We start from the raw sequence: 11170 nt of genomic DNA, 5'->3' as shown, positions 1-11170 counted from the left end.
ATACAGGGTAGAGGAAGAAATTGACTCCATAGCTTCCATAACTCAAGTTAAGAGAACTGCCCAGAGGAGCTGAGAAGAACTGTGGAGAAAAAACAGAACCAAATCGGGTAAGCAATTCCACTCGCTTCAGTTTTAAAAATCTTTCTTGGCTAAAGATTTAAGTTACGAAGCACAAGTTAGAAAATTTGCATCTCTGATTTTTATCTTGATTGCTCATGGAAGGGACAGGTCAGTACAAATGGAGATGACTTCAGTATACACGTGGGCCTCAATTTAAAAGACTGCATCAGGCTTTTAAAGACAAAGTGGAGAAGTAGCTTAATTGCACCGACAACTGACCCTGTTGTTATTCTCCTAGGGCAGAGTAGGAGGAGAACCAGTTTTTGTAGAAGCTGTGAGTCATCTTTAACCAAAAGCTACCCTTCCTCCATCACTGGGCTTTGGGTCACTTGGCCAGGAGAGCCCATCGCAGGGTGTGCAGCCAGGACCAACGCTCGCTGTGCGTGCTGGTGCGCGGACACGGCGCGCGGAGCGCTCGGCGATAAGCCTGGAAGAAATCTCTGCTGGAGAAATCCCTGCTGGACCGCATGGCTTTCCGAGCAGACGCTAATCCCAACTCCGGAATCAACAAAGCTGTATTTTTCCGTGCCGCCATAATACAAACGCTCCTTTAGGAGCAGCGACAAAAATACGGCAATAAACCCCACCGGAATGACCAAGTAGCCAAATTCCCAGCGGCAGTAATCATTGCCCTTGCTCGAGCCGGCATGTGGTGCTCAGACCCGTGTACCACCGTGCCAACCCTGAGGGGACCCCGGAGCCCCGGGGAGCATTTTTGGGTGCATTTCCTCAGGGTTTGGCCATTCACACATTTTACTAGCTGTGGGCTGAGGCGCGGCTCCGAGGGGAGCCCGCGGCGAGGAGCACTGAGGGGGCAAAGGGAAGGGGGTGAGGCGTCCCCCTGCGGCGGGAGCCCACGGGGAGCTGCGGGGTCGCCCCTCGGAGGGGCTGGGAGGGGAACCGGGCCCCGGCCCCGTCGTCCGCCGGCCCCGGGGGCTGAGGGCCGCGGGCCCCCGCCGCCAGGGGGCGCCCCCTCCGCCCCCCTCCACACCGCCCCCCTCAGCGGGGGGCGGAGCGCCGCCATGAGACGAGCGCTCGGATTGGCGGGAAGGGGCCCGGCGGAGAGGAGCGCGGATGAGAGCGGCGCTCTGATTGGTGGAGGGCATCCCGGGGGGAGTGAAGGCCCGGGTAGGGGTCTCTCCCCCCCCTCCCGTGAGGATTGCCCCCCCCCTCCCCTTGCACCCCGGCCCCCTGACCTGCCTGCCTCCCGACTCTTTTCTTGACGACTTTTGCGCCCCGTCTCGGCGGGCAGGCGCGTTTCAGCCAATCAGCGCGCGGCGCCGCAGACTGTTGCCGGGCAGATTATGGTAATGAGGCCCGGGCGGCCGCCCCCCCTCCCGTTCTGCAGCTACCATTGTGAGGTGAGGACAGGTGGGGGGGTTTGGGGCCGCCGCGGGGCCGCCGCCGGCGGCCGGGACGCGCCACCCGCACGGGACCCCCTCAGGTAACGCGATGGGACGGTCCGGGAGGGAAGCGCGGCCCGGGGGCGCCGCGGGGCCCCGCCGGGGGTTTTGGACTTGTTGTTTTAGTCGCACCCAAGATGGCGCCCGGAGCTGGCGGCTCCTTAGCGCTGCGGCCGGGATAAACCGTTCGCTCCCGCGAGTGGGGGGGGGGGAGGGGGAACAGCGCGCACTCATTCCCCTCCGCCCCCCCCGCCCCCCCGCGGGAGAGGTACGATCCGCTCCCCCCCCTTCCCGCCCTAGCCGGGATCCCCCACCCGGCCCGGCCGGAGGGAGAGGGGGCTGCCCCCACCCCTGCTCCCCCCCCCTCCCCCGATGGTACGGTCCGGACCCCGGCACCTCAGTAGCGGGGGGGGCGGGGGGTGTATGCTGGAGCCATCTTGTTCCCCCACAGCACTGTGGGCGCCTCAGCCCTCCGTGACGGCGGGCGGCTCGGCTCCCTCGCCCCGTGGTTAGGCCGGTTCCCCTCCCCTCCGCAACGCAGCACGGCCTTCGCTGGCACCCCCTTCCTCCGCCCCCCCGTGCCCCAGTGGTTGGGGCCGACCGGCCGTTGGGCGCCCTCACAGGGGGCTGCCGGGGCCTCGCGCTTTCCCCCCCGGGGGGGGGGCGGACAGCGCTGCCTGCTCGTCCTGGGGAGCGGCGCCGCGTGATGGGGGGGAGCGCCTGCCCCTCCTGATTGGCCGCGTGCCTCGCGCCCCCGTTTCTCATTGGCCTAGTGGGAGGAGGGGGGCGTTGCGCCCCCTCCCCGGATTGGCTGCCGGTGGGGACGCGGAGGTTATATAAGGGGGAGACAGTGGGGGGGCACCGCCAGTCAGGCCTGTGAGGGGCTCGGGGCAGTGGGGTCGTGGTCTGGGGCCACCATGAGCCCCCCCCCCCCGAGCCTTGCGGGGAGCGGGGACCCAGGGGAGGGCCCGGGGCTGTGGCGGGGCCGGGCCTGGTGCCCCTCCCGCTGCCTGAGGGGCCCGGAGCTTCGCGGGCTCGAAGGAAGGAGCGCAGCCACGCGGCTGGGCGTGGGGCTGTGAAGTCTGGCGCTGCCGTGCCAATACTGAGCTTTGTACTGGTTTTAGCCCCTGCTAAATACACCTGTGATAGAGATACAACGTGTGGCTGTCTGATTCCTGTTTATTTCTTCGGTCCTACGGCTGTCAGGTCTGTGGTGCTGAGGTGCCACGTCCTTTCCTGGGGTACTGTGGTGTTGAAGCAGTGGCAACTTGTTAAATTTCTTGCTTGGAATGAAAAAAAAAGAGACCCTGGTCCTTTGCCTGGCAGCCCTAAAGGGCCAGCCGGTCCCATAAAGGGTCACTTTGCCTGTACGAAACCCTTCAAGCCAGGCAGAATCACCTCTTACCTCTCAGCTGCTTGTGGCAGGTCCTCGACGTGGTCTTTCCAAAGTTTAAAACCCTCTGGTTTAGGCTGCTGAGCTTCACAGCCCCCAGAGCAGTCAGTTTTTGGGATGCGCTTTTTGGTAACCGCACCAACGCTTCTGGCGCGTTGGGGATGTATTCGTGGTTCTTTGGAGAATGAACAAGCTCAAGGCTGGGTCTCCCAGTGAAACGCGTGTTAATGTTTCTCTGTAAAAGATCCAGTCTCTCATGGAGACTGTATCAAACGCTTTCACTTGCTTTGTCACTTTTCATTTCAAACGCTGATTTCACAAGAGGGTTATTTGAGTCTTTGGAAATAGCAATTGACGATCTGAAGCTAACACCTTCATTTTGAGTGGGGAAAAAAAGTAAGGAGGTGTGTTTCTCAGCCAGTCCCGAAATGGAGAGCTTGTCTCCTGAACTGTGATGCTTCTTGGCGCTTTGCTGCATGCACGCTTCTCTTGTGTACTAGGTGCTTCAAGTGAAGACAGCTTTATTTCCTTGGTTATAGGAAGAAATTCAGGTGTAATTGTTAATATCTGTTGGAAGAATTGACCACTTGCTCTTTGAGAGGTGTTGGTGTGAGGAGCTTGCTCTCATCTGGCACCCTTACTGTTAACCTGCAAAGAAACTCCTTATGGTAATTTGCTCTGTTGTTAGCAGCTACTTTCAAGTGTGTTTTTTGACCACCTGCAGCTGCTGTCAGCTGTGTACACTGAATTTTAATTGACTTATAAGTGTACCTAATTATGGAGGCTGTTTTAGTATTGTGAATTTTGTTTTGACTTAAACATGAGATCAGGTCTATTTGCCACTTTTATTTTCATGTTAGTAGAACAGAGAAGTAGAGGTTATATTACAGCCCTCAACTGGCTTTGTGTGTTAAGTAGCCACCTGTTTTAATGCACAGATAGCCTGATTTGCCCTCTGGGGTCTCATGCACTTCAGACAAGCAGCTATTTTGACACAGGCAAGTTTTTTGCCTTTTTTTTTTTTTTTAATGTTCAGAGAAGTGGTAGTTCTGTCTTGTGAGATCTTGAAGCGCAGCAGTGATTTAATGCAGAGAGGTGGGAGGGAGAAAGCAGCATGAGCAGTTTGCGGGAAGGGGAGCGAACTCCACCTTGAAGTGGAGGTAGCTTTGGGAAGGTGCCTGAGCAGGAGGAGGAATAGGAGGCAAAAGGAAGCTGGAGTGAAACTGAGCGCTGTGGGGGTGGTATGGTTTTGTTGTCTTCTCCTGAGCCATGAGAGTGTCTCCTTGAAAACTGCATTTGCAGCTCTGTAGATCACATCTCGATACAGACTTGTTCTTTTCCTTTTTTTTTGCTTGTGTTATTCTCGAGTAGGTGTCTTCCCTGTTTTGTTCCCTTACCATATTTCTCCCTCTATCATTAGTCAGCCAAATCAATTAAGTGAATGGGGTCACTGCCCCAAGCAGCTGAAGCCTGAGAATTGCGGTGTGTGGTGGTAGCGGACAGTGATATCATGGGGACTTCAGAATACGAAACATTTGAAAGAAGGCGACGTGAAGAACGCGGTAACACGTTTAGGAAGCTGAGTATGGGAGGAAGACGTCGGTTATTGGAGTGGGTATCTAGTGGTGGAGCAAGTGGGAGGAGAGGTGACTACAAAGAGCATCACGTGTATCTGGATAAATCTAATGAACTTGTCTCTTGTCCTACACAGAAGGCGAAGGACAGATACAGTGAGAAACACTTGGTTATTCAAGAACTTAGATACACAGAAAGAGGGAGCCGCGTCTCCAACGCTGTCCGTGGAGCCCCCCTGTAGGATGTCAGTACCTCCTGGGGTTCACCTGCACTGGGTGATGATCTCCTGGGTTTTGTGGTATAAGCAGTTAGACTTTTAGCTACTTACGTGATGCACTGAGAGAACAGCGTGGTTGCACCGTGCTGTCATGCTTTCAGTAAGTGCTGTTGCTATTTTGGCACTCGGGCAATGTCCTTTCTGTTGCACGCCGTAGCGGAGGGCTGGCCTTGGAGATCCAAGAGGCCTCCTGCACTGTTGCTGTGATGATGGATGTGATGCAAGGATATGGGTAGATCGACTCATTATGCACAATTTGAGTAAAGAGTGAGTTTGTGTTTGGCTGAGTTCTTCTATTTATTATATGACTAAATAAATTGAAGCCATTTTTCCTTTTGTGGCAATAAATAATCTCCGCTGCCCCAGCCTGCTGTATGATTTCCATTTCTAACTCACCAGTAAAACATAAATATTGGGCTCGTATATTACCTGATTATTAACAGTCAGCCAAAATGCACGGGAGCCAGAGTTCCTTGAAACAATATGTGCTTTTGATGAATGAGGATGCAGAGGAAGAGACAGCAGTCGTGACTCAGTAGTCAATGAGGTTAGAAACCCAGCGTGCTTCCCAGCCCTCCTGCTGCAATGAAAGCATCTTCTTGCCAAGGGATCTCAGGAAATGCACCAACTCTGCCTTCTAGGCAGGCTGGGGTAATTAACTTAAGTGTGGGATATAGCTTTTGCAGACACATGTGATGTTCCTTTTGAGCATCATAAATCATTTTCATATTAAAAGCTGGAGGAAGACCCACAGCCATAAATCCCCTTTTGTAACAATCTTGCTGTCCTTGCATGTGGTTAACAGTGAAGAAGAGTGGTCAGTGAGCTCAGTGCTTAAAGGATTAAGCTAATAGTCGCTGCTCTTATTGCTGCAGGGAACCCCAATCTATATGCGAGCCTCTTTTACACTAGGGAGTAAATCACATTAGCTGCTTTATGCACCATTATTGTAAAGTGGATTCTCATTTGAGATACTGCAGTGGCTTTATGGCTCCCCAAGAAGGGAAGCGGACTTTTCCCCTTGCCCAGCTTTAATATTCCCCCATTCTTGTCATCTCAGAGGAGGGACAAGAATGGATGTTTGGCAGCTGCTGGCTCGGGTGCTTTCTCAGCAGAATATTCTTAATTGGACTTGGAGAGGTCGCTGCAGATGAAGCCCCCAGAGCTTTTGTCTGTGCATCTTCTCGTAGAGTCCCATTGGTGAGAGAAAGCATCCTTCCCTAACAGCAGGGGTGCAAGGAAACACAGGTGCTGTTGGTGATGCCTTTCTCTGAATTTCAGAACTGAGCTTCCCTTTGAAGCGCCGTGTGCTTTCACTGTGTTCGATTTTCGTCAAAAATTCTTGCGTGCCAAGTACAAAAGACCAGCGCCTGCTGTCTTCTGAGGTCTTAAAACACCTCTCCTTCCCGTTCCCTGCCTGGTGGGGGTCCCAGAGCACCACCAAGGTGGCGTGGTTGGGTGCTGGGCTGCTCTCAGGGGTTAGGAAGGGTTCTCAGCAGCACTCCCACCCTCCGGGAGGTGGCTGAGGATGTCTCCTGCTGAGGACAGCGAGGCTAACGAGGACGTTGGTGTAGGATGGGGAACGAGGTTTTGCCCCTGAGCAGCAGTTTCTCATCCTCCAGAGCCGAATCCAGGGAAGGGGGAGAGCTGCTGGCTGAATAACGCAGCCTCAGATAAAACGAGGTGCTGCAGGAACAGGAGAGGGGTTGGGGTGTGTTGCGGTGGTCAAAAGGAGTTTTCAAGGGAGATTTCCAAAAGATGACCTGCTCAGACAACGACCCAGAGGAGCTTTCCACGCATCAGGAGCTGCAGAGGGGAGGCATCACCGTTAGCGGCGTTCGGGATCGCATGGAAAAGGCAGGAACCGAAGAGGAAGGCCAAGGTCTTTGCCAGCTGCAGGTCCCCAGAGGGTATTAAGAAAGGCAGGTAAATGTGAATTGCATCCAGACGTGAACCTGTTTTGGCCTGAAGAGGCCGTTGGTTTGCTTGTGCTCACCCGATGAGGCAGGCGGCTGGATGTTCTGGGTGCGCAGGCAGGGCAGCTCTCACCCTGCCCCGCGTGTCTGCCGGCCGCACCAGCCCCGACCCGCGCGCTCCGCAGCGGTGCTTGGTGCCCGGTGCCTGTGCTGGGAAGCCTGAGGGAGAAGCGGAGCTGCCCGCAAGCATCCCTGCCGACCTCTGAGCGTGCTTCTGCCCCTGGAAAACGCGGGCAACACCCCAGGGGCTCGAGGGCTGCACCCATGGGTGCTATCTCAGATTGAGCGCCGTAATCAGAGCCCCGGCAGGCAGGCAGGCAGACAGACAGACCTAAAATAAAAAAAACTAACAAAGCTTTGAGGTAGACCCTTTGAGAGAATGTTTCCTTACACACATCTCCCAAACTGATTAGCGTAGACACCACGTAGTCTAACATGCTCATCCTGATTCCTCTGCAGCTAATTTGGAAAAAAATAATAAATACATACCGTGGGTACATGTGCTGAGCTGGGCATCTGTTGCTTCCCTGTGCGGTGAGACATCTCTGCGGAGACAAGTCCCCAGGGAAATAATTAGTGTCTCGAGGCACTGTGGCTGTCAGTGTCACAGCCGTAATGGGTTTTGTTAGGGGGATGTGGAGGAGAAAAGATCACGTGGGATTAATGAGGGAGAGTGTCCTGCGTCAAAGGGCTGCAGAGCAAGTGACTTGTCTGCCATCAGCGCTGGCAGACCTACTCAGGTGTTTGTTTTCTGGTAGTTTCGTTGTCTCTGACTTTGGACTGGGTCGTGCTCTCCAGCTTGACCATTTCTCAATGCCCTAACCATCTCACTGACCTTGACCAGCCAAATTTCAGAGCTTGCTCCTGCCTCGTGCCCTCTCCACTGCCTTTCCTGGGGACCTCAGTGGGACGCTGGCCGCTCTTGCGCTGCCTTCTTACTCAGCAGATCCAGGCTTCCAGGGAAACGCGTCCTTCTGCGTGCTTTGGTGATGCTAGCAGAAATGCTAAGGATTCACAGAGATCCTGTCTCCTGTGGGAACGTGTACCAGAGGCTAGATTTTATAGTACAGGAGCTGAAGGCATCAGCAAATCCCGCAGCTCCTGATATCGTCTGCTTGGTATTGCTACGCAGGTGGCTGGGCTGAGCAGTATATACACTTTTTATTTCTGTGAAGAACAGCAATAATGTAACAGGACCATTTATAGAAACGATAGCACTGAGCCACCCAATTGCCTCCACCTTGCTTTTTTTTCCCCCAAGACTGAGATTTTGCTTGAGATGTTAACCCTTAGAACCACTGCAAAACCTGAAAGTACCATCGTCTTCTTTCCTTTCCGACTTTTTAGTGCTATTTTTCGTAGATACGAATCTTCGTGTCCAATTTTGTCTGTGAAAGACCCGTCTGAAACCTTGAGTCTCCTTTCTGCTCAAGTTGTAAGTTATTTGTGCCTAAAGGAGTCTGCAGGAGTGAGTCAGCAGCTTCTCACAGACCTCCAGTGTCTGCTTGTGGGGACGTCAGCCAAAAATCCCGCTACTTGTTGCACCATATGGGATTGGCCATAGCCATACCTTTCTCTTAATCACTGCTTAATTTAATTGCATTCTTGCTAACAAGGTAATTATATATTAAAAACAAAACAACAACAGCAAAACCTTGAAGCCTAGCGTTCTTTAATTGTTCTGAGCAATTAGGTATTGCTTAATTGATTAAACTACTGGATAGTGCTAGTGCAATTACCTGAATTGGCTCGTGGCATCTCATGACGGACAAGAAAAAAAAAAAAGAGCTATTTGGGATGAACAAAGCCAAACAAAATTGACAGGACAGGCATTTAATTTTATGCAAAATGGTTTTTAGATTGTGTCACCGCCATAAACGCGGTCACGTTTCTCCCAGCGGTTGTGTGGTCACCCAGACCCGGTGGAGCGAGCGATGGAGTTGGGTGAAAGCGATAGGATTAGATAGGAGGAAATCCCTGAATTAATCCTTAACAACACAGCTTTGAGATCGCTGGATGAAAGGTACTGTGTATGGATGGATAATGCTGCTTAATACAGCAGAGCTTGTGGGAGCTGGAATATATAAATAATATTTGTAAATGACCCAGTTCAGTACTCAGAGAGCAAGGCTGGGTGTTTGTCCCAATCATTGTTTGTTCCAGTTCACTTCTCATCCTAATGGGATCCCCTAGCTAAAGCGTAGCCAGCAGGTACATATATTTTCTTCCTTTTCAGTGCTTTGCTGGATGCCTTGTGTTGAGAAATGCGGAGCCTAGTAAGAAGTCCGATCAGCCTGCAGTGCGGTGGGTGCTGCTCAGCGTGAGACAGCACACGTTAGGCTCTAGCAGTGCCCAGAAATATCTTAGAAATACCTTTCCCAAAGCTTCCCTTTGTATATGTGGAAGTAATGTGATTTTTGTGATCCCTTCCCTCCTCTTTCTGTTCAGTGATGTTAGCCTGAGACATTTCTGCACCGTTAATTTATGGGTTCTGGCCGAGGCCCGTGGTGTGGTGCAGCCCGTGCTCGGGTCCACAAAGCCCGCTCGTTGCTGGTGAAACCAGCAGAAGACAGAAAGTGCCTGCTGCTTTTTTCCTTATCTTTTTTTAGCTTGTCAATGACAAGCCAACTGCTAGCATTTATGGGAATAAATTATGACTAAAATAATTTGCATTTAAAATGCAAATGAATGAAAGCGTCAGCAAGGAGCCTTCTGCTTTCTTCGTGGCGCACAGACAGGGTACTGGCACGGGATCAGCCCGGCGAGGCACTGAGTATAAAATAAAGTTAATTGGACTGGCTGAAAAATGGAATGGGCTCAGCTTCATGCTAATTCCTGGGCCTGTGATTTAATACGACATTAGAGAGGAAGAGCTGGGAAGGTGCTGAACCACCGACTAAACGAACCACCAGAGCTGTAAATTACCCTTCCGAGATTCCCAATGGCAGATTGAGAGGCCCCAATAAAATTGCAAGAGGTGAATAAAACCTAGCTTGGAAGCAATTTGTCAGGATCTTCAGGCTTACATCACTTAAAGTTTCATTGTTCTTTTTCTGGAAGTTGTCTCTCGTAACGCTGCCCGAATACCAACGGGCACCGCACTTCTGTGCAAGGTGAAAGCTGCCCGTAAGTGTGAAGCCGCTTGGTTCTTGATCAAAGCCTCTTCCAGATGAGCTGGGAAACCAGCACTGTGTCTCTGAACGTGTTGTTTCCTTGTTAGGAGCTTGAGGTCACCGCTCTGCACCATGTGTTGATTTCTGGGCCCGCGTGTGCCAGGCGGGCCGTGTGCCTGTGGGCTGCTGGCGGCTGAGGAAGGAAGTGCAGGAGGGATTCAGGAGGTATCGTTCAGTGCAACTTTGGCAGCGGTTGACTTGCTTCCTCCTTAGTAGGGTGTGGAAAATAGTATATGGCATATCGAGAATGGAAAATGTGAATCCACGTGCTCGTAAAGCTGACCCCGCTCTACTCTGGCAGTGCGTTCCTGTAGCGCAGGAGCTGATGGTAACCTCATAGCCCCCTTCCATTGCAATGAGAACTGACTGCTGCACTCTTGTTTTGATGTCTCCATCTCCTTTCTTTGTAGCCATGTTACTGAAGATCCCCTTGTCTTCTGGAAGGAGAAACACGGAGAAGAGATGAATCTACCCAGCCAGACATTCCTCCAGTAGATACTTCTCACCATGGAGCACCACGGCAGGGAGGAGATGGACTCGAAAGAGGAAAGTCCTCAGGTGTGGCCTGACTCTGCTGAGCAGGAGCAGAATACTGCTCAGGTGACTACTGCCTTCCAGAGCTCCTGGTTTCTGCTTACGCTGAATTAGGCTTGGCGTGGTGGCTTAGCAAGCAGGCGTTCCAATTCGGCTGGTTTTTATGGTCTGGAAACTCAGTCTGTGTTTGAGAAGAAATACAAACACGTCTGCGGTGATTCCAGATTAAAGCTTCAGAAAGCGAGCTGCGCAGGCTGCGGCAGTGAATACACAGACATCTGAAACGAGCTGAATGGAACCAGCTAGTAGCTATACAAGGTTCAATGTCCAAAAATAAATATACATGTATACGTATATATAGCCACATGGGAAAGTGAAAGGGTATTCAGATTAATGAATATTAACAAAATCTGTGGTCTGCGGCAGCCCGTTCTGTTGGCATCAGTCGAATCAGTTGGAACTGTGGGTGGACCTTCAGGAAAGTAACATGAGTAATTTTTTCCAGTCAGACATCTGGGTAGTGGGGAAGGGAGAAATGTTAATTTTCACTGACTAATGCAGTCAGATTATGATGTATGCAGCTAGTCCCTCTGTCTCTGAGACAATGCAGCTGAGAGTTTCTAGAAGACTGTAATTCGATTTATTCTTCTGAATATGTTATGAAGAGGGTGCTGCATGTCAGCTGAGCCACAAGCCGAGACATCCTGTCTTTCCTGGTA

The 11170-nt window shown here is 52.1% G+C and overlaps 1 protein-coding gene across 10 annotated transcripts in view; it reads left to right on the top strand.

Moving 5' to 3' along the window:
* Positions 1 to 1314: 1314 nt before the first annotated feature.
* The window catches only part of PRDM10 (PR/SET domain 10), a 44834-nt gene continuing 34978 nt past the window's right edge, over positions 1315 to 11170 (top strand). The window contains exons 1-4 of one of the 10 annotated variants that reach the window (XM_080567959.1): positions 1317 to 4527; positions 4628 to 6694; positions 10131 to 10245; positions 10328 to 10517. In XM_080567959.1, the coding sequence (XP_080424085.1) occupies positions 10425 to 10517 (93 nt within the window). In that variant the 5' untranslated portion in view covers positions 1317 to 4527; positions 4628 to 6694; positions 10131 to 10245; positions 10328 to 10424. The other 9 variants (XM_080567963.1, XM_080567961.1, XM_080567966.1 and 6 more) reach the window with 9 other exon arrangements.

The sequence above is a fragment of the Anser brachyrhynchus genome (genome assembly GCF_964034855.1).
Source record: "Anser brachyrhynchus genome assembly, chromosome: 25".
Lineage (NCBI taxonomy): Eukaryota > Metazoa > Chordata > Aves > Anseriformes > Anatidae > Anser > Anser brachyrhynchus.
Note: the sequence above shows the minus strand (reverse complement) of the source record. Positions and strands in the feature narration are given on the sequence as shown.